This window comes from Hyaena hyaena, unplaced genomic scaffold (assembly GCF_003009895.1).
Source record: "Hyaena hyaena isolate Hyena2069 unplaced genomic scaffold, ASM300989v1 scaffold_682, whole genome shotgun sequence".
Lineage (NCBI taxonomy): Eukaryota > Metazoa > Chordata > Mammalia > Carnivora > Hyaenidae > Hyaena > Hyaena hyaena.
In genome coordinates this window covers 616,537-638,590 of record NW_024081315.1, presented here as the reverse complement: position 1 = coordinate 638,590, position 22,054 = coordinate 616,537, and the positions used below count along the sequence as shown (strand labels likewise).

Below are 22,054 nucleotides of genomic sequence, written 5' to 3'. Positions count from 1 at the left end.
ATACCTGTAAAATACACCTATTTATTTATAAGTTATACATGTGTACTCTTGATAGTATACATTATAAGACACAATTTTGAAAAGATGAGAAAAAATAAGGTCTAAAAAGTAAGGAAAACAGTAAACAAATTAATATAGAATTACAAATCATGAAATGCTCTGTGAAGAAATAAGCAGTGTGAATTATATGAACGAGCCTTTGGCTATTGGCTCGGAGGTAGATTTTATAAAGCATTAGAATAAGAATCAAAGTCTGCACCTCTGTTTCCCTATCTATACAAGGGATTTTAATTTGGGGGAGACTCAAATGGAATAATAAATACCATAAACTATAAGTGCTAGTGTAATAAAATGGTATAGAACTACTCATAGGATCTTTTACCGTGTCACTGTGACTAATGAAGTCTCAACAGCTCTCAGACATACAATGTTAATTAAAGCCCAGAGATTCCAAAAAAGTTGGAATCATGGTATTTTGGAGCTGAGAAAACATTAGAAGTCATCTAGCTTCATACTTGCCTTTTACAGATGATTCCGTTGAGCTCCAGAAAGATTAATTGACTTGCCCGAAGTCACCCAGCAAATCTGAGACAAATGTGGACGAGAAGTCGCATTACCCAACTCTCTTGGTAGAGCTAATTCCATCCCTGTGCGCTCACCTTCGTAGGCTCTGTGGGAAACATCTGGTCTACCTCTGTCCTATTTGGGCTCTCCTCTCACTTCCTCCTCCAGCCAGGCACTTGCTAGAGAAAGGTAGGGATCCTGCTGCTGGCCAGATGTGCTCTAATCACTGGCCAGCACTGATCCCTGAGAAGGGTGTGAGACTGCCCTATGCAGTATAAGCTGATAAATCCTCTTCTAGGAGTCAGTTTGGCCACATGTATCAAAGATTTAAAAATATTAATGCCCTTTGACTCATCAATTCTACTTCCAGCAATTTATTCTAAGAGAATAACCCTATACACACAACTGTCAAACATAAGGATTATTTCTAGGAACAAGTGTTAGTCATATTTACATATTAAAGTCTATTTGTAGGCTCAGAAAGGGAGGTGGCTTAAGTGTCCCCCAACCACAGAGGATTTTTATATAATTGCCAAATCATTTATATACAGTATGATACAAACATTAAATGTAATGATTGAAACATTTTTAAAAATGTATTCATTTTTGAGAGTGAGAGAGACAGAGTGTGAGTAGGGAAGGAGCAGAGAGAGGGAGACACAGAATCTGAAGCAGGCTATAGGCTCTGAGCTGTCAGCGCAGAGCCCAACGCAGGACTCAAACTCCCAGGCCGCAAGATCATGATGCTTAAGCAACTGAGCCACCCAGGTGCCTCTAAAAGTAATGATTTTAAAGCGATTTAAACTTCAATGGGAAAATGTCCATAACATGATACCAGTGAAGCAAAATGAAAGAAAACAGATGAGATACTCAGAACATTCAAGTTTTCTAACAGCATATGTATATCTATGTAGCTATAGGATGATTATGGAGATAAGTAAGAGTCTAAGAGATACATGAAGATATTGATGGCTATTATCTATCAGTGGTAGGATTAAGCATATTTTTATATTATTTTTATATTTTTTCTTAATTTTTCCTATTGTATCCTGTGGGGGGTCAGGTCCTAGTTTTAAAATCTAGATGGGGATGGATATATATATATATATATATATATATGTATGGATATATATGTATATATATATATATATAGGCACAAGGGTGTATATATTTGTGTGTATATATATATATGTATATATATGCACACAAACTTTTGATGTTTGTATCATACTACATATAAATGATTTAGTATATAATATATATACATACATATATATATATTTAAGGGAGATGTATAAAGAGATCTACATCTAGATAGATATTTTTGAGGAATGTGTTAACTCTGGCCATGAGAAGCATTTTCCCTTACCACCACTTTCAGCCCCATAGAAGGGTGAATGGTCTTGGTTGCAGACAGGTTGATAAAATGCCTTCTCAACAAAAGACTGCTGTTTCTCTGAGCTACAACCCTGCCCCACGTTCTCATCTGTATTTCTCATACAGTTTTCAGGAAAGTTGATTCTCTCTCAGAAGACATCTCCCTGGCCCAGGCCATCTATGACAAGAAGCTTATGTCTATGCAGGAAAATCTGCAAGGACTAGGTAAGTGTCCAGTGTCCAAATGTGCTAATGACAATGATGGAAGATCAGGGTTAATTGGGGAGGGGTGAGTGTTCCCCCCCAGACCATGGTGCCCTGGAGCAGGGCAGCTTTTACCCACCTTCTAGGCACAAAGGAAGGGCAGTTATGATTCCCTGCTTCCCTGTTCATTCAGAGTGGGCTGCAGTCCTGGCTTTCATCCAGGACTGAGGCCAGGGTTCTATGTGAGGTACAGATCTAGCCAGAGCCTGAAGGTAGAGAAGGGACCCAAAGACAGTCCATTCCCCAGGTATCCTACCCTTTCCTCACTACTGCCTTCAAATGTGCACAATTCATGATGCTATTTCCTGCTTTAACTAGGGACCTTCTCATTCTGAGACTGAGACAGAGGAGCTGTAATAGAAGGTGGTCTACTCTGATGGAAAGAGAAAGTACCAGCTGAGTGATATTGGGCAGGCCTCCTCTCTGTGTCTCATTTCTCATCTGACACATGGAGAAATAATCCCTGCACCATCTTTTCCCCATAAATTCACTGATAAGATAACAAATATAAAAATATTTGGAGAAATTTTAAACTAAAGCATAAATGGACAGTTCTTGGCAACCTTTGAAAAGTTATGAAGATATATTCTTGAGAATTCAATGCTGAGGTGGAAAAAATGTCCCCAGTTCTACATTTCAAGTCCTAGTAAAGACAGTTGGTAAAAATAAGATATCATAGAGATGGCAAGGTTTGTCCATAAAGGATTTCATAGCAGACTTAGGATAGGAAGAGGGATCGGGAAACCAATTGACAATTCATTATGCTCTGAAATATTTAAAGAAGCAACTTTTGTCCCATGATCCTTTAGCCACTCAAAATGTTGTCCCTTTCTCCTAAAGATCTGAAAGCCCCAAATAATTGTTCCTTCTGCCACGAGGCTGGGCAGCTGGAGCAAGAGATCAGAAAACTGCAGGAAGAGCTGGAAGGAATTCAGAAGATGCTTCTGGCCCAGGAGGTCCAGCTGGACCAGACCTCCCAGACCCACGAACTGCTCTCCACCACTAGCAGCCAAATCTCCCAAGAGATGGGTAGTTGTTCCTTCTCCATCCACCAGGTCAACCAGTCTCTGGGGTTCTTTCTCACCCAGGTGAGAGGCTGGCAGGCCACCACAGCTGGCCTGGACCTCTCTCTGAAGGACCTCACCCAGGAGTGCTATGACGTCAAAGCTACAGTCCACCAGATCAACTTCACTGTTGGGCAGACTTCAGAGTGGATCCATGGGATCCGGCGGAAGACTGATGAGGAGACCTTGACCCTCCAGAAGATTGTCACCGACTGGCAAAACTACACCCGGCTCTTCAGCAGCCTGCGTACCACATCAGCCAAGACCGGAGAAGTGGTCAAGAACATCCAGGCCACCCTGGGGGTCTCCTCACAGCGCATCAGTCAGAATTCCGAGAGCATGCATGACCTGGTACTGCAGGTCATGGGCTTGCAGCTACAGCTGGATAACATCTCGTCCTTCCTGGATGACCACGAGGAGAACATGCACGATCTGCAATACCATACCCGCTATGCCCAGAACCGCACGGTGGAGAGGTTCGAGACGCTAGAAGGACGCATGGCTTCTCACGAGATCGAGATTGGCACCATCTTCACCAACATCAATGCCACTGACAACCATGTGCACAGCATGCTCAAGTACCTGGATGATGTACGGCTCTCCTGCACGCTGGGCTTCCACACCCATGCTGAGGAGCTCTACTACCTGAACAAGTCCGTCTCCCTCATGCTGGGCACCACAGACCTGCTCCGGGAGCGTTTCAGCTTGCTCAGTGCCCGGCTGGACTTCAACGTCCGCAACCTTTCCATGATTGTGGAGGAGATGAAAGCTGTGGACACGCAGCACGGAGAAATCCTTCGTAATGTCACTATCCTCAGAGGTAAGAGCCCGACCTGCACCAGACCTGCTACAGAGCTCCCAGAGGGCCTTGGTGATCTTGCCAGACACAGAAGTACCTGGTTTCAGGTAGAAGTCCTGGTAGCCTAACACAATCCTGTAACAAATGCCTAGGGCAACTGGAAGCTTTAAAAACACAGTAGTTGCCCGTTTATCTGTGGGTTCACTTTCCTCCTTCTGAAGTATAGTCAGAAGGTCAGTAGTAGCCTAACGCTATGTCACGTTGCCTACATCATTCATCTCATTTCATCTTGTTACTTGGGCATTTTATTGCCTCACATCATCACAAGAAGGGCGAAGGCAGTACAATAGATATTTTGAGAGAGAGAGAAACAGAGAGAGAGAGATGACATTCACAAAATGCCTAATTTACAAATTACACTTTATCGAAGGCAAGTATATAGGAAAGAACAGGCTTTAAGGGGGTCTTGGAACATATCCACGCAGTTAAGGGAGGACTACCGTACTTACAAGGCTCTTTGGTAAAGGTGTTGTGGCTTCTAACTTTGCCTGTCATATAAATCTGGATTTTCATATGTGGGTTTGTTTGATTGGGTCCACACAGAGAAATAGGCAGATCGCATCTTGGAAACCGTTTTCTCCCTTCCCACCCCATCACTGGTGTTCTCAGCCATCTGCCCCTCATATGCCCATCACTCTAATGCTCCCTTCTCCTCTACTCTCATCACTGCATTAATCAAAGTTCTCCAGATAAATGGAATCAATAGGAGAGAGAGAGAGATTCTTTCAAAACCTGGCTTATGTACTTATGGAGTCTGGCAAGTCTAAAATCTGCTTGGCTGATTTGAGTCAGAGGGCCGGAAGTTGCCACAGAACTAGTTAGATGTGTCAGTTAGAAGGCCCCCAGGAAGGAGAATTCTGTCTTACTTAGGAGAGGGTCAGCCTTTTGTTCTATTCAGGCCTTCAACTGATTAGATAAGCCCCACCATATTGTGGAGAGCAATATTAATTTTATTTGTAAACACCCCTACAGACATATCTAGAATGGCCATTTGGTGGTCCAATAAAGTTGACACGTAAAATTAACCATCACATGTCAAGTTGGTACTCATACACATCTCAAATAATACTTTATCCCCAAATGGAGACAATAGCAAGGTTACAATTCTGCCTAAGTTAGCTCATAATGCATGCATGCTGTATACAGCCAAAATCATACTAACCCCCTCCCCAGAAGAGAAGGTAAAGTCCTTGAGAGAGATTTACTCTATGCCCCATGATATACCATCATTTAAATACTATGATATAAAGTTAACAATATTTAAATATTGTGATATAAAGTCAATGCATTTTTTAAAAATTTTCTTAAGTTTATTTATTTTGAGAGACAAAGCAAGCAGGGGAGGGGCAGAGAGCGAGGGAGAGAGACAATCCCAAGCAGGTTCTGCAATGTCAGCACAGAGCCTGATGCGGGGCTTGAACTCATGAACCATGAGATCATGACCTGAGCCAAAACCAAGAGTTGGATGCTTAACCAACTGAGACACCCAGGCACCCCTACAGTCAATGTGTTTTATGTTTTATGTTACATGATAAGGGGATAAGAGAGGGAAGAAAGCAAAAATATTTGCTGTATATGTATTTACATATTTATAACACACCAAGGGGGAAATACTCTTGACAAGTTCAGTCCTTATTTTTGTTTAAAAAATTTTTAAATGTTTTTATTTATTATTGAGAGACAGAGAGAGACAGAGCATGAGCATGGGAGGGGCAGAGAGAGGGGGAGACACAGAATCTTAAGGAGGCTCCAGGCTCTGAGCTGTCAGCACAGAGCCCAATGTGGGGCTCAAACTCACAGACTACGAGATCATGACTTGAGCTGAAGTCAGATGCTTAACCGACTGAGGCACCTAGGTTCCCCAAGTCCTTGTTTTTGTAACTGGCCACATGGTCATAGGTGGTATTTATGACTGCCTTCTTCCTCTACCCGTCTGTGTTTTCTTTGCCCTTGGCAAACACCTCAGCTGGTTGTTATTCTTTACCTGGTAGGGTGATCCAGACCTTCATTCCTGAAGAGCCATTCTAGTTCTTCCTAGATTGGGTTGTTGTAGTTTTCAACTGACATTTATCTTAGGAAACAGTAGCACTAAGAGGCATCCTAAGGGAGCTTTTGAATTCCAGACATGCTCTCCCTTACCCCAATTGTAGAGTAATAGTCCAGTTTCTCCTCGGTAGTTGGCATCAGTCACGTGGTCAGCACAATAACTTCTTCTTTGCCTATTAATTCAAGGCCATGAGAAGCCCAAAGTGACCAGGCAGCAGTCTTAACTTCCAGTTCAATGGAATCATTGTTGTGTCTCCTGGCAAGAACACTCCTTCCTTTAGAACTAAGATCTCTAAGCCAGCCAGAGCATAAGGTTGTGGGAATAAGAAGCAAACATTTTGCTACTGGGTCACTAGGGGTAATAGTGAAGCAGACTTTCCCATCTCCATCCCTTGATCCCAGGACCTGGCTATCAGAGAAACAGCACCACATACTGGATACTGATTCCAACCATATATAGCCTGGCAAGGTATTGTCACCTAACTAGCACTGTAACTGAGTCTTCAAAGGCCATTTCCCCTTCTGTCAAGCGAGCTGTTTCAAGATGGTGGGGACCATGGTAACCAGTGAGTTCCATGATCTTGGGCCCATTGTCACACTTCATTTGCTGTTAAGGGATTTCCTTTGTCAGAAGCAATGCTATGTTGGAATACCATGGAAAACCATGATGGCAGGTAACGCTTTCTGTCTGGTATTTTTGGCAGAAGCATTTCATGCAGGGAAGGCAAATGCATATCCAGAGTACGTTTCTATTCTAGTAAGAACAATCATTGCCCCTTCCATGATGGGAGTGATCTAATGTAATTAACCTGCCACCAGGTAGCTGGCTGATCACCCTGGGAAGTGGTACCATGTTGGGGACTTGCTGGTGGTCTCTCCCATGGACAGATTAGGCACTTGTCAGTAGCCATATCCAGGTTGGCCTTAGTGACTGGAAGTCCACTCTGCTGACCCCATTCCTGCCACCAGGGCCATTTTGTTCATGAGCCCATTGGGTGACGACAGGGGTGCATGGAGAAAAAGACTGGTATCTACAGAATAGGTCATCCTATCCACTTGTCTATAAAAAGTCTCCTGTGCTGACCTCACCCTTTGAAGAACATTTACATAAGATGCAAAGGTCTTCACATTTTTTACCCCTTCAGAGAGGACTGTTCACAAACCTCTTCCCCAACTTTTCTTGTAACCACTTATCCAATTGTGTTTCTTCTAAGTCCCTGACCATTCAGCCAAACCATTGGCCACAGTCCATGAATCAGTATATAATCATGTGTCTGGCCATTTCCTCTTCTGAGCAAACATGACAGCCATGTATGCTGCCAGAAGTTCTGCCCACTGGGAGGAATTTCATTCACCACGCCCTTCAGGGATGTCCCAAAGATGGACTGTGATGTTGCAGCTTCCCGCTTTCAAATGATGCCTGCATTTTGTGCAGAACCAATTATAAACTAGACCAGAATCTTCTCTTCCTCTATCAGCTGGTCATTGAGAAATCCCCGTAATACCACAGGTGCAGGCTGGGAAACAGAAGGTAGTATACTAGGAGTGGGGACCATGGGTATTTGGACCACTTTATCATTTCAGGGCCTGCTTAGGCCCGATTACATATATAGCACTTCCATTTGATGATGGAGTGTGGCTCTGTATGCCCAACTTTATAACTTGATGGGTCAGAAAGTACCCAGTTCATGATGGGCAGCTCAGGTCTCATGGTAACATGGTGGCCTCTGGCTAAGCATGCAAGCCCTACAACAGCCCAAGAGCTATTTCTCAAAAGGAGACTAGTTATTTCCAGAGGATGGCATGGCTTTGCTTCAATCCTAAGGGTCTATAGTGCAACTCACTTATAGGGGTCTTCCAAAGGCCCCAGACAACATCCTGATGTGCCACTGCCACTGCCACGTTAAGCACTATCGGATCTCCTGGAGCCTATGCTCCAAGTGACAAAGCGGCTTGCATGGAAGCCTGGACCCATCACAGAGCCTTTTCTTGTTCTAGGCCCTGCTCAAAACCAGCAGCATCTCAGGTCACTCAGTAAATGGGTTGGAGTAGCACATCCAAATGAGGAATATATATATGCTGCCTCCAAATCCAAAGAGGCCCGCTAGGTGTGCCTCTTTTTTGATTTGAGTAGGAGCCAAATGGACAGCTTATCCTTCACCTTAGGAGGGATATCTCAACATGCACAAATCACTGGAGCACTAGAAATTTCACTGAGGTAGAAGGACCTTGAATTTTTGTCACATTTATTCCCTACCATCTGACACACAAACATCTTCGAAATAATGAGCTACAACTCACTTGCTCGCTAGGTTGAATCAGTATAATATCATCACTGTAGTGGACCAGCCAGCATGATATCTGCTGGGGGAGAAAGGAGATCAAGTTCCCTGTGAACTAAAGTATGACAGAGAGTTGAGATTCCCCTGACGCAGGACAGTGAAGGTGTATTGCTGGTCCTGTCAGTTGGAAGCAAACTGTTTCGGGTGGGCCTCATGAACAAGTATGGACAAAAAAGCAGAGGATGTGTTGATTCTCTCAAGCAATGAGACTGCTTCTGGTATAGCAACTACAATTGGAGTCACAACCTGGTTAAGCTTACAAAACTCCAGTGTCCTTCTCCAAGCTGCACCTGTCCTCTGTACAGAACAAACAGGCAAATTTAACGTTCTTGGTGGGGACAGTAATCTCTTCAGTCCCTTCAGGAATTTGGTATTGCTCTTGGTTTGCTATTTTCCTTTATAGAGATATATGTTTATTTATTTTGAGAGAGAGAATGAGCAAAGGAAGGGCGGGGGTGGGGGTGGGAACAGAGGATCCAAAGCAGGCTCCAAGTCAACAGACAGCAGAAAGCCTGATGTGGGATTCGAACTCACAAACCATGTCATGGCTTGAGCTGAAGTCAGATACTTAACCAACTGAGCCACGCAAGTGCCCTTGGTTTACTGGTTTCCTAGGTAAAGGCAATTCTAGTGGCTTCTTCTTAACTTTTCCCACCATGATATCCCTTACCTCATAGTCCAGGGAACCAATGTGGGAATCCTACCAGCCACTGTGTGTGTCTATTTCAATTATGCATACCAGAACTAGGGAAACCACCACAAGGTGAACTTCGGGACCTTGTGGGCCTCCCATGAGACAGATCTGAGCTAAAACCCCATTGACCACCTGACCTCCGTAAGCCCCTACTCTGACTGGAGGGCCACAATGACATGTGGGTCTCCCGGAATTAGTGTCAGTTCAGAGCCAGTGTCTAGGAGTCCCCTAAAGGGTTGATTATTTTCTCTTCCCCAGTGCACAGATATCCTGGTTAAAAAAATAAAGTAAAAAGCTGTGGGTCCCTTTAGGGAAGGCTGGGATTAACAGTATAAATATTTGGTGGTATACTAAGGTCCCTCCTCAAGGGTACCCAGCTTCCCTTTCATTCAAGTGGTTCTGGATTTGTAAACTGGCTCAAGTCTGAGATTTGACTGAGGAGCCATGAGTGTTTTTATGATTCACATTAGACTTTTGTTCACTTGACCTAGAACCTCTCTGCGTATACAGAACAAGTAAGAATTTAGTAGGCTTCTATCTATCTATTTCACTTCTAGGCACACCATGATCAACTAACTAGCTAACACCACCACGGTCTGTGCATGTCAGCCTATTCTGATCACTGAGTTGACTCTACTGTCTATTAGGGTATCCATGCTCTCCTTGCCTTGGGTAGTTGAGTGCCACCATTAGGTGTCTGCCATCCCAGGACCCAATTACTCCCATTATGGTAGGTTTCCCAGTTGAGTAGCTAAAGTTCCCCCTGTAAGGTCTGCCTGCAAAGGAGAGCAATAAGAAAACTCTTCAAGGGTTCTAAGACTCTCCTCACAGATTTATTTCTCACAGTTGTGGTGAAAGGCATGTCTTCTGGATCTTCCCAGGGTGGGTGAGTAGGTCTCAGATGACACATCCACTCCAACACCCCAGCCTCTTTCACTCTTTGAATCCCTTTCTTTACATGAAGCCAATGAGATCCAGAATTTCTAACTCCCTCACTGTGGGTCTATTGGCTCATGCCTCAGCCAACCAACCAGACTAACTGTGAGAGCCTTTCCAACTCCCCAAGATGCAGAATCCCTACTTAGTGAGCCCCATCAGTAAATTCTGCCTGATGCAATGTTACGTTCCTTCCACCATTATCTCCACACCTTTAGTATCCATTACCACAAATATTCCCCAGATACCTATCTATATGAATTTAAAAACTCAGGTAGTTTTTTGGAGTGTAGCACACCTCATGGGTCACACATTGTACCTCACTTTTAGGGCCCTGCTGAGAACTAAGTCTAGTTATAAGTCTAGGAACAAAAGGTGGGGGGTGATGGTGTGGCCATTGTCTTGCTTGGGGTGCCTCAGGGGAGGCCAGCAGGGGAGGCCACTTCCCTTTTCTCAGGCAATGAGGGCTTCAGACAGGGGTTGAAAGACCACTTTTACTGGGTGTGGAGGAACTGCTGCCATTGTCAAAGATGGCTTATCAGAATTTAGGGGTCCAGTGTCCCCAGCTCCATCAGGGTCTTCCCACATATCCCCATTCCAACTTTCAGGATACCATTCCTTCCCAGTGAATGCCTTTTCTTTAAGAATGGACACCCTGGGAAGCTGGGAATTCAGTCTGCATTGCAATTCAGCCAGTTATGGGATGAGGTTGTGAGTTAGATTTTCAGCAGTCTCAACCCCAGGGCCACAGGAGATAAGGGTCTCCTTCAGGGCAGACATGGTCATTTATGTGACACTTGAGCCTGGAATTTGAATCCCCAAGATCAACCTTTTATATCCTCACTTTGTCCAGTAACATAGGAGCAACCAATCTCATTATACTTGTTCTTTTGACAAAAAAATGTTCGAAAGTATCAGTCCTCAATACTTTGCATATCTCTATGCCAAATCATGCCGTGGACTAAAAGGTTCTCTTGACTACTAGAAATAAAGTCATTAGCATCTTAAAATCTTAAATTAGAGAGTCAATTCTAGAAACCCCAGATCAATTTAGAACACTCATCTTTAAAATTCTGTTCCTTTATACTTTCTCTTGGTCAGGATTCTCCAGAGAAGCAGAACCAACCAGCAGGATATATATATAGCCTGTGTCCATTAGGACCTTTGCAAAGAGAAACTGATTTACTATAAGGAATTGAAGGAGGTGGCTCATACAATTAGAGAATCCAGAAAAGCCCAAGGTCTGCAGGGTGAGTCAGCAAGCAAAAGACCTGGGAAGGCCAATGGTTTAATTCCAATCTGAGTCCAAAAGCCTGAGACCCAGGAAGGCTGATGGTGTAGTTGCAGTCTGAAGGCTGCCAGGCTCAAGACCCAAGAAGAGCCAATGGCTTCAGTTCAAACCCAAAGGCAGGAGAGAGCTAAAGACCTCATTTGAAGCAGTTGGGTAGGAGGAATTCCCTGTCAGGCTTTTTGTTCTATCAAGGCTTCACCTGATTGAGTGAGGCTCACCCACATTGGGGATTTCCTCAGTCTACTGATCTAGATATTAATTCATCTCAAAACACCCTCACAGGCATACCCAGAGTAATGTTTGACCAAATATCTGGACACCCCAAGGCCCAGTCAAGTTGATACATGAAATTAACCATCAGAGGTGATTTTTGACCTGAGACCTGAAAGAGATAGAGTAAGTTAGATATAGCAGGGTCAGCATGAATGAGCAGAAGAGTTCCAGGTGGAGGTAGCAATACCTACAAAGACCGTGGGGAAAGTGTACGGCATACACATTATCTCCTTTCACTCCCACAGTCCCTGAACCCAAAAAGCCTGCAGCAAAGAACTAGATATCACATGAGATCTAGCCAAGTTCACACAGCTAAAAAGGCAGTTCAGATCCAAAGTTGCAAGCTGCCTTGAATGGCCTTCCCCAAAGTCACATAAAACCCTGTCCCTCTAAAAGCACCTGAGCAATTGAAATGTGCTTCTTGGTGATAGCACCATCTGCCCAGTGTAGTTTCTGCAGTGCACTCCTGTCTAAGAAAGCTGACCTCTTCTCCCCCTTGGGGAATCTCTATCCCCAGCTTACCCCTAGATTCCATATCAAAGGTGGGTTACCTGGCCCACTCCTTCAATTCATGCTCTGTGGCTTCTGCTTATGAGAGCCTCATTCTGAGATAAGCACTGTATTAGTCTGCCCAGACTGCTGTTACAAAGGACTGCAGACTGGGTGGCTTAAACAACAGAAATGTACTGTCTCATAGCCCTGGAGGCCAGAGGTCTGAGTTCAAGTGTCGGCAAAGTTGGTTCCCTCTGAGGACCGTGAGGGAAGGCTCTGTTCCAGGCCATGGCTGATAGATGGCCATCCTTTCCCTGTATGTGCATTTCTGTCTGTGTTCAGTTTCCCCTTTTCCTAAGGAAGCCAGTCATATTGGATTAGGCCATTACCTACTGGCCACATTTAGAATTGATTACTTCTGTGAAGACCCTGTCTCCAAGGAAGGTCATATTCCCAAGGCGCTAGGACTTTACCATATGAATTTGGAGGGGACACAATTCAATCCCTAACAGATACTATTACTTTTTCATTCTATGTCTTCACAGCAGTATTCCCAACAGTTTTTCTCCTGGAAAACAATCCCAAAGACTCCTAATTGGGATTCTTTTATCCTAGGAATCTTGATGGCTATACCCAGGCTCCCTGGACCCTCCCCAAAGCAGTGTATGTCTCTGCGGGAAGAGTTTTCTACCTGAAAATATAACCAGTCTTGGCTCTAGAGAATAAAATTAGTTAGCCACGGAGATCTCGCAGTTTCAGAATATATGGTTTACATTTGGGGGAGGGGGCAAACATCTGTGCTTGATAATCTAGGGGAGCTCCAAGGAGGAAAGAGAGAGGGCCCCACAATCCCAGACAGCTCTGTTCTCTCTGCAGAGCACAGACTTGCAACCAGTCTCTCTGATTCTCTATTTTGCTTTAACCATTTAGTCTCAAACTTTATGTTGCCTTTATTTTATATCATTGAAGATTTCCAATGCCACCAGGGTTAAGTTTTTATTTAATCGAAATTGGTGGTATTGGGGGGATGGGAGTACATCTTGTTTGCCTGCTGTCATATTTTTGCAACAAAGCCAAGTTCTGAGTGTTTCTTGGGCAACTGAAACATTCCCCTGGTATTTTATCTAAAATATGTATCTCTAGGATACCTCCTCTAGGATGCATTGTTCTAGAAAAGGCATTATCAGGGAGTTCTCATGGTTCATTCTCTGTATTTTTGTTGCATTCATCCTAAGAACAAATGAAATATAAAGCTTTCCCAGTGACAAAGCCCATTTCCAGGCTTTGTTTCTTTTTGGCTTCACAACAACCTTTGTACTGTAGACAAGGCAGTGTCTTTATTTTACAAGAAGGTGACCTGAGACTGGGAAAGGTTAAGGTGCAAGCTCAAGGTCACACTATGACTTTGAATTCCGACCCCTTATCATGGCTCTGAGATGCACACATCCAGGGCGCAGCCAGAAGAGGGGACACTGAGAGCATGAGCTTTCAGGTACCAAAAAGGCACTTTCCCTTGGGTCCTGGCTAGGTGTGGGGTTCGGGGCAGAGAGTGGAAAAGGGGGAAATGATACTCAAAGTGTTGGCAGTGGAACCATTTAAGACCCCAGCAAGAGTCATGGGAATTTATATTTGTTCCTGTCTAATAATGGCAGAGTCCTCACCCAAAGACCTCATCTTAGCTGGAGAGCAAGGCGAGATGTTTATTTCAGCTACATCGACTCTTGGTTCAACCTCTGCATATCTGTTTAAACTCCTCATGGTTGTTAAAGCACCACATGTAAAACCTTTCTCACCTGAGAGAAAATTTCAGGTACAAAAATGTACGTCTGTTCCTATAGGAGCTTGTTGCTCATTCTTTCAGGCATAGACAGGCACTGACAGCCTCTCATGTTGGAGCTGGCAGTGAAGTCTCCCCCCAGGCTGGAGCTGAGCTGCTCTCTAGAATGAACGGGGTGGGACAGCAATGACCACAGCCCGTGTGGAAGTTGCCAAGTGCTGACAGAAGGGCTGGAGCTCTTAAACAACATGGGAAAGAAGTCTGACTTCTAATTTGCCTTGAGTCTTTAGGCAGAATCACTTAATCTTTCTAAGCCTCTGTTTTTTATTTTTGTAAGTCTAGCTGTTCTCAGAGACCTCTTCCAGCTCCACTTGCTCAACAGACAGCCTGTGGTACTACCATAGTGTGTGTGCCTATCATAGAATCTTTCTCTCTTTGGGGCACGTGGGCGGCTCAGTTTGTTAAGCATCCAACTCTTGGTTTCAACTCAGGTCATGATCTCACGGTTCGTGATTTTGAGCCCTATGTTGAGCTCTATGTTGACAGTGTGGAGCCTGCTTGGGATTCTCTCACCCTGTCTCTCTCTGCCCCTCCCCTGCTATCTTTCTCTCTCTGTGTCAAAATAAGTAAATAAACATTAAAAAAAAAAGAATATTTCTCTCATCCTACTCTGTAGGATGATTTCTGTGTCTGTGCTAGACAGTGTCTGTGCTAGGACTAGTACTTGGGAATTGGAAACAGGAAACCATCATTGCTTATTAGCTGAGTGACCTTGGATAAGGCTCTTGGCTTCTAGTTACTTTCAACTCAACTTCCTAATCCACAAATAGGAATATTAACACCTTCCTTGCTTATAGCCCATGAGGACAGTTGTATCATTGTTAACGGTGCATGTGAATAAGTTTTTATAAAATATAAAAGGCTGTCCTAATTTAAGGGATGATTCTGAATCTAATTTTCTTGATGATGGGCTCCTTGTCTCCCTCATCAAGTACCCAGAAGAGTGCCTGCCCTTGGAAGGCACTCAAGAAACATTTGCCCAGTGAATGCAGAATGAAAGCATCAACAAGGCTAGAAGCTATGGGTGGGCAAGAAAGGTGACACTTGGCCTATTTCTGATACACTCATACCTACAGTGCATGGTCCTGGAGAAGTGTTTACTAGGGCCCTACCACCTTGTCAGTCTTGAACTCCAATTATTTTCTCCCCAGCACCACAAGACTAAGTAAACAAAGCTGAGGTTTCTGCTCAGTCTGTCTGCCCTGTGCAAATGAGCATGTGGTCCCCTCTTCTCCTGAATCTTGGCAACCTTCCACCCCAGCCCCAGTGAAGCTGCTGAAAGCCCTACTCAGCTTCTTAGCCTGACGGCTGTGGCATTTTGTTTGGCTTCTCAGCTTCTCTGCTCAAACTGATCACTAGTCAACAAATGCCTTGAGAAGGAGAGTGCCAAAGAATGCCAGGCTTACTTCAATGAGCCTCCCTTCTCCCTGTGATTTTGGCCTTTGATCTCCCTCCAAATCCATCAGGATGTCTTGGTATTTTAGCTGATGATTCAGACTACTGTCGGTGGGAAGTTTGGTCTGTTACAATCTAGTGTGTCACAGAAGTGGAAGTCATTTTTTCGATGTTCCTCATGTAACAGCAGCCAGTATTGAGAGTCCCTGACTTAGGCCAGTACATTCACTGAACAGAGGGAAGCCTGAGGTCCAAAGAGGGACAGAGACTTACCAGTCATCCAGTTGGTTAATACCAGAGCTGGGACTCAAACCTACATCCCCCAAAGCCCAGGCCAGTGTGCTTTCCTTCCATGGCACCAGTCTTTCAAGAGGTGCCCATTCCGTTTGTTTCCTTCTGTCTTCATAAGCTGGCCTGTTGCTTTGGACTGAGATGGACCATGGGCCCCTCTGCCCATGCACTACCCCACCCATGGGTGGGGAGTGTTGGGTGCTGACAGACTCGGTACTTCTGCTCATCCCCAACCCCACCTCCTCCTGGTTCCCAGTGCAGACCAGGAGCAGACCACCTACTTGTCCCAGACATGCAGTCAGTTGTGGCTCGACCCTAATGGGCCAGGATGGCTTAATTATAGTTTTCAGCTTCCTGGGTAATTATGGGCCTCCCCAGAACTCCAGGGTGCTCCATTCCTCTCCCACAACTCTACCTTTCAGCCACACTGCTCACTTTCCTCCTTTGCTTTAAATACTCCCTGAAACATTTAAATCCTGCCCAGAGCAGGTTTGAGCCCTCCCCTCCTTTGCCCTGTAGCTCTACTGATACCAAGATCTGATAATGGGCTGTGTCAGGGGACCCTGTCCTGCAGAGTGCCTCCTCTGTCATTCTCTGTCCACATTCCTTGCCTCTAAGCTAATGACGAAAGCCTGGGTTGTTTACCTCCTGCCAGGCTAGCCTCAGGTCCCACAGCATGATTCATGGCTGGGAGGGACCAGCTCACCTGAGGAAAACAGCCCTTCATGTTACCCTTTCCCACTCCATGTGGACCTTCCCTGGGACAGGCGGGGGCGGGCATGGGGAAAGGTCCAGGAGCCCAGCCACAGGGTAATGAGGACCAGAAGCAGTGGGGTAGAGGGAAAGAGCATGGGTTTCAGAGCTTCAGGCCTGGCTTTGAGTCCTGTCTCTGCCCCTTCCTGGCCGGTGATCTTGGCCAAGTTGTCACTCTCTTCACATTGTCTCATCTGTGAAATGGGACAACAGTGTCAAAGCGCAACACTGGCATGGGAGGGACTCCATGGACAGATGTTGGTGCTCTGGTTGCCCTTCCCTTCTCTGAGAGAAGGCAGGTCTCAGAGAAGTCAGAGAGTGAGCAGGGATGTTGGAGGGCTGTCCCTGGCCCCTGATGCCTGGCCTCTGTCTGCAAGAGGCTCCTGGCAGTAGTCCCAGCTGAGGCCACCCTGCCTGATGTCCTCAAAGTGGCTGTCTAGGACCCCTTTCTGTGTTCTCAGAGATGGTGTGGGAGGTGCAGCTGTGACAAGGGGTATGGAGAGTGAGGTCCTCCTTCCATTCATGCTGGGGGCTGCGGTTCCGGGGGCAGTGTGGTGAACGGTGTGGCCCAGGCTTCGGCACACACCTTCTGTCCTGGCATGTGGGCCCCCAGCCTTCCCCATCCAGGGAACCCACCAAAGAAGACTTCCCCAGGAAGAGGAGGCTGAGAGGGCTGGTGGGAAGGGGCAGAAGAGAGGGCCTCGCCCTCTGCCTTCTCTCCCTCACTACTGGCATAGAGACCCTTGGAAACCCTTGCAACCAGCTGCTGCGCCCCTTGAGTAAGGGGGGTGGACACCTGATGCAGATGACATGGGCAGGCGGGGGTCCCTGGGAGAGAGTGAGGGGCTCCTGCAGGCCCCAGGGGCTGCTCAGAGCAGGGCAACCTCGTCAGGATGATACTCCTCATGCTTTTCCTGAGTCACTGCTGGAAATGGGGATTGTGGACCTATTCGCCCTGGGGACAAGAGAGGAAGCCACAGAAGTGGTTGGAAGGGGAGGGAATGAAGCAGGGGGCTACGTTCTGGAGCAAGCAGAAGATGAACCCAGAGAGCAGGAACAGAGGCAGGTGGAGGGGTGGGGGTAGGGGGAGCTCCAGGGGCCCGCAGGAACTGTGAAGTGCAACTTTCAATTGTATACCTGAGGACCTGAGCTCTGGAGTGGGCAGGAATTTGCCTAGCGTCGCTATGGGGGACCCTGACTCCCACCCACCCACCCTCCCTCCAGGGGCCCCTCCACCTCTGAACAGCTCCATTTTTCCAACCTCAGCTGGCCCAGATGCCAAGGCCAGAACTGGGGTGGAGACGGGCGCCCTGGTTCTGCCAATTCCCAGCAAGTGCTGCCAGGCTGGGGGGATGCAGTCCCTGGGTGGGCCCCTCTCAGTGCCAGGCTGTTCCCGATGCCTGGCTGCGAGGCGGGGGTGGGGGGCTCCAGGGGCCTCTGCTGCCTCCTGGCTGCTCCCAGCTGGTCCCCTGCTCCACCGGCCAGCCCCACTCCTGTGGCCTGATGTTGGGATCCCAGCCTGTGCAGCTGGCACGCCCCGTGAGCTGAGCTATACAGACCATGTGCCCCCGTGTGGGAGTGGAGGGCATGGGCAAGTGGGGGCAGGGAACGGCTGTGAGGTTTTTATTGGCCCTCGTGGGGCTGACTCTCTGGGCTCCAGTTTCCAGTTTAGGTCCCAGTTTAGATCTTAAGAGGACGGTATTCACTGATCCACAGAACTCTCTGGGAAGCAGACCCACAGGGAGCAGCAGGGGTGGGGGCATGGAGTGGGTGGTGAGGGGGGGCAGCAGGTAGCATCAGTCAGGATTAACCACAGTGGCATTTTCAGCTGGGGCAGAGCCCCGACACCGCAGACCTGGGTCACGGCCAGTGGCAGGGCTCCCTGCTCCAGGGCTGCAGGTCTCCCTCCTCTCTGATAGGCCCACCTGGGTTCTGGTTTCCACTCAGGGGCCCCTAAGTAGACTGCTTCACCTCTCTGGGCTTTAGTTGCCTCCTCTGTGAAATGCAGGAATTGGACTGGCCCTCAACTAGCTTGAAAATGGCAGAAGTCTTTTGCAGGAAGAATGATGTAGCAGCAGAATTCTCAGGGAGAGCTGAGTGTGGGTGTTAGAATCCATCTCCCCAGCCAGCCCTGGGGCCCCCTATTCCCACCAGTATCCTTTGCTGAGACCACTAAAAAAAGCCAGGTCTCTGCCGTGCCTTTGCTGCATGATCCGAGGCCAGAGGGTCCCCTTTCCTCCGGGAATTCAGAGATGCCTTGGGCAGAGTGACGGCCACGCTGAGGGATTGTACAGCTCTGAGAGCTGGTGACTCAGATTTACATCGTCTGAAGGATATTAAAGTCATCTGACCTCTGGCTTGGGAGCTAAAAAGGGCTCTTTAAGGACAGACCATGTCCTTGTCTTGGCGAGAGCCAGGTGGGAGCCAGGGGTCCACAGCTATTTGGTGAATCACTCTCTTCCAGCATATTCTGAGTTTTCCCTGCCATGTGCCAGGCTCCATGCCCAGGGCAGGGGAGGTAAGCTGTGGCCCCCACTCTGTCCCAGAAGCTCCACAGTCTAGCTGGGTCTACCAGAGAGGCACCAAGGGTTTGCTTTCACTGTGCCCTGACTTCTTTTTCCACACATCAACTAAAAGATTCAGCAAGTGGTAGCCTCAGGAGCTCAGAGCAGTCAGGGCGGGCCTCCTGGAGGAGCCATCCTTTCTCTGGGCTGTTGTGCCCACATGCCTCACTTTTTTGGTTTTCTCCCCTGTGTCACCTGATGCCATCTCTGGTCCTAGATGCAGAACAGTCATGGGCCAAGCCTGGGGCTAAGATGAGGGTGGGGCAGGGGGGTTGATTCAAAGACCACGAGAAGGTGTAGAAGGCCAGGCGGCCTCCAGACCAGGACAGACAATCCTGGCCAGTCTTGTTCTTTTCCCAGCTCAGTTCCTAGCTTGCATGCACATGGAGAACTATGGGCAAGCCCTGAGGTCAGAACAGCGATTTTTCACTGTGCCCCAGACCTCATGCCAGACACTTAGTTGCATTGTCTCAGGGCTCCCTACTCTCAGGCGGTATCTCCAGCTTAGGGAAGGCTTAGGGAAGTCACAGAATGGGCCTGAGCTCCCAGGGCCCACAGGCAGCACACCTGGCCTTTGTGTCTGGCTAACCCTTGAGCTGTCACTGTGGCCTGTGTGTCACACCTCCTTCATGGGAAAGCCTTGTGACGCCTGCCCATCATAGACTGACCTCTCCCCTCTTCTCTTTGACCCTAGGTGCCCCCGGCCCTCCAGGACCAAGAGGACTCAAAGGAGACATGGGCATGAAAGGGCCTGGTGGCGGCAGAGGACCAAAAGGAGACCCTGGCAGCTTGGGCCCCCCGGGACCCCAGGGTCCTCAGGGACAGCCTGGAGACCCAGGACCCATGGGGGAAAGGGGACCGGTTGGCCTTCGGGGTTTCCCAGGCCTCAAAGGCTCAAAGGGCAGCTTTGGAACCGGAGGCCCAAGAGGACAGCCAGGCCCAAAAGGGGACATGGGGCCCCCAGGGCCAGAGGGACCCCCAGGGTCTCCAGGGCCCTCAGGGCCTCAGGGAAAGCCAGGGATTGCTGGGAAGACAGGGTCACCAGGCCAGCGGGGGCCCATGGGGCTTAAGGGTGAACCAGGCATCCAGGGGCCCCCTGGTCTCCCAGGGCCCCCAGGCCCACCAGGAAGCCAGAGCCGCTACTAAGGGCCCCAGTCCCAGACACTGCTGCACAGAATGCCGGGAAGGGCCTCGGGGCAGCGTGAGCCCCCACCCCAGAAAGCCACACTTAGACAACTGTGGTTCATTGATCCCAGAGGGGCTTCTCCCTGGCCTGCCCTTGCACCTCCGGGCTCCCCGGTACTGACCGCACCACAAAAAGCAGCCCCCCTCACACACACACGCACATGCACATGCACACACATTTCCCTGCTGGCCAGGGGGGCCAAAGGGGTTTCCTTGGCTGGGCAGGAGGAGAGGGCCGGAGAAGACCCCCCTCTCCTGTGACTGAGCCTGCCAGGGAGGTGGCTGCCTTGGGAGGAAGGTCTTAACTCTATTTCTGAATTGCCAACCAACTTGGCTTTCCAGTTTCTTCTGCAACAACCTAGCCAGCAGTTCCCCGTGGCTCCCAGCCATTAAGAAGAACCAGGAAAACCTTTGAAGGGGATGTGGTTCAAACTCTAGGGACAAGGTGGATTTGATGACCAAATGCTTTCCTCACAACCATGCGAGCAGAGTCCCGGGAGGTGCCCCCCACCTCATACAGCATAGAGGGATGCCACCTGAGTCACTGTGCTTGGGCTCTGGGTACCATGCTCTCATGAGTTGAGCAATTTTTTCACATCTCCAAAAAATTCCTTACTTCATCTTTGCCTCCTTCTCTCAGGAGCATCTTGGAAGAAATGCAAGCAGGAGCTTCATCTGCATGGGGAGACTATGTAGGCCCTGGAACATTCTCCCAGAGTGGTGCTCAGCAGCTGGGAAGCTGGAGGAAGGGAGGCAGAGGCATGTGTGCAGATGCTTCCCTTGCTCCATCTCAGGCTGGCCTGTTCCATTCCTGGCATAGGTCCCTCTGTGGTGACTGAGGGAGGGCCAAGCCTGGCAACAGCCACTTGACCCTCTTGCACCCAGCTCTCCTGCCCTCAGTGGCCTGCTGACCTTAACCCTGCCATGACTCAGAATGGCCCGAGGCTCCCCTGCTTGGGTGGTAAGACTGGATGAGGAGGGAAGGGCCCTAACATCCACAAGAGGCCCACTTTCACATCATCCCTCATCACCTCCACCTTCCTGCGCACAAGGGCAGAAAGGAGCCCTAGAAGCTCCCTCAGCAAGGTGAAGGCCTCCCACAGACTAACCTCATGGTAAAGCTGCCCTGCCTTGGTGTTTGGCAGATTCCGACCGGTCTTGGGCTGAGGGGCATAGAGTCCTCCCCAGCCTGCCTCAGAGACTAGCCCCCATCCTCATTCCAAAAAGCCTTAATGCCACCTCCCTTCTTGTAATAGATGTGCAACTGGTTTGCACTCCCGCCTGTCCCCCCCACTGCCATGTAATTCTGTCTACATATGATATCATGTGATATATTACTGACTCAGTAAAGAGCTGTTTCCAGGAGGGAGGTGTCTTCTGGTCCTTTCTGCCCAACCAGGGGCATAATGCCTTCAGGGGCTCTGCCACAGTTGGCCTTTGAAGGGGAAACGGTGGACGAGGGGTTCCCTAGATATTCACTGTAGAGTTTGGCTCTTAACTCCCTGCCCTTCAATCTAGAGATACTGAGCTCTATCAGGAATTCACAGTGGTCCTGTTGGGGCCAGGGACCAAGAACATGTGAGGGACTCACCCATAAACAGTGGGAACCCAAGTGAGAGACAAGGTGAGTTTTATTATTCTTTCAACAGGCTAAAACAAGTCCTAGACATCTGAGTGATACCTTCACCTTCCCTCTTCTGCAGATAGAATAGGAGGAAGAGATCGGGCTGGATCTTCCCCCAAAAGTCTGGCCCTCCAGGATCCACAGGAAACAGCACAGCTGGGTCCCCAGTGAATCAGCCAGATCTGCTCCAGAATGCCAGAGTG

General features: G+C 48.0%; 1 protein-coding gene across 2 annotated transcripts in view; it reads left to right on the top strand.

Moving 5' to 3' along the window:
• SCARA3 (scavenger receptor class A member 3) overlaps window positions 1-21,592 on the top strand; it is a 46,703-nt gene extending 25,111 nt beyond the window's left edge. For both annotated transcript variants that reach the window (XM_039217377.1, XM_039217376.1), the window contains exons 4-6: window positions 2,068-2,166; window positions 3,046-4,089; window positions 19,737-21,592. In XM_039217377.1, coding sequence (XP_039073308.1) covers window positions 2,068-2,166; window positions 3,046-4,089; window positions 19,737-20,188 — 1,595 coding nt within the window. In that variant the 3' untranslated portion in view covers window positions 20,189-21,592. The remainder of the gene's footprint in view (window positions 1-2,067; window positions 2,167-3,045; window positions 4,090-19,736) is intronic.
• The last annotated feature ends 462 nt before the right edge of the window (window positions 21,593-22,054 follow it).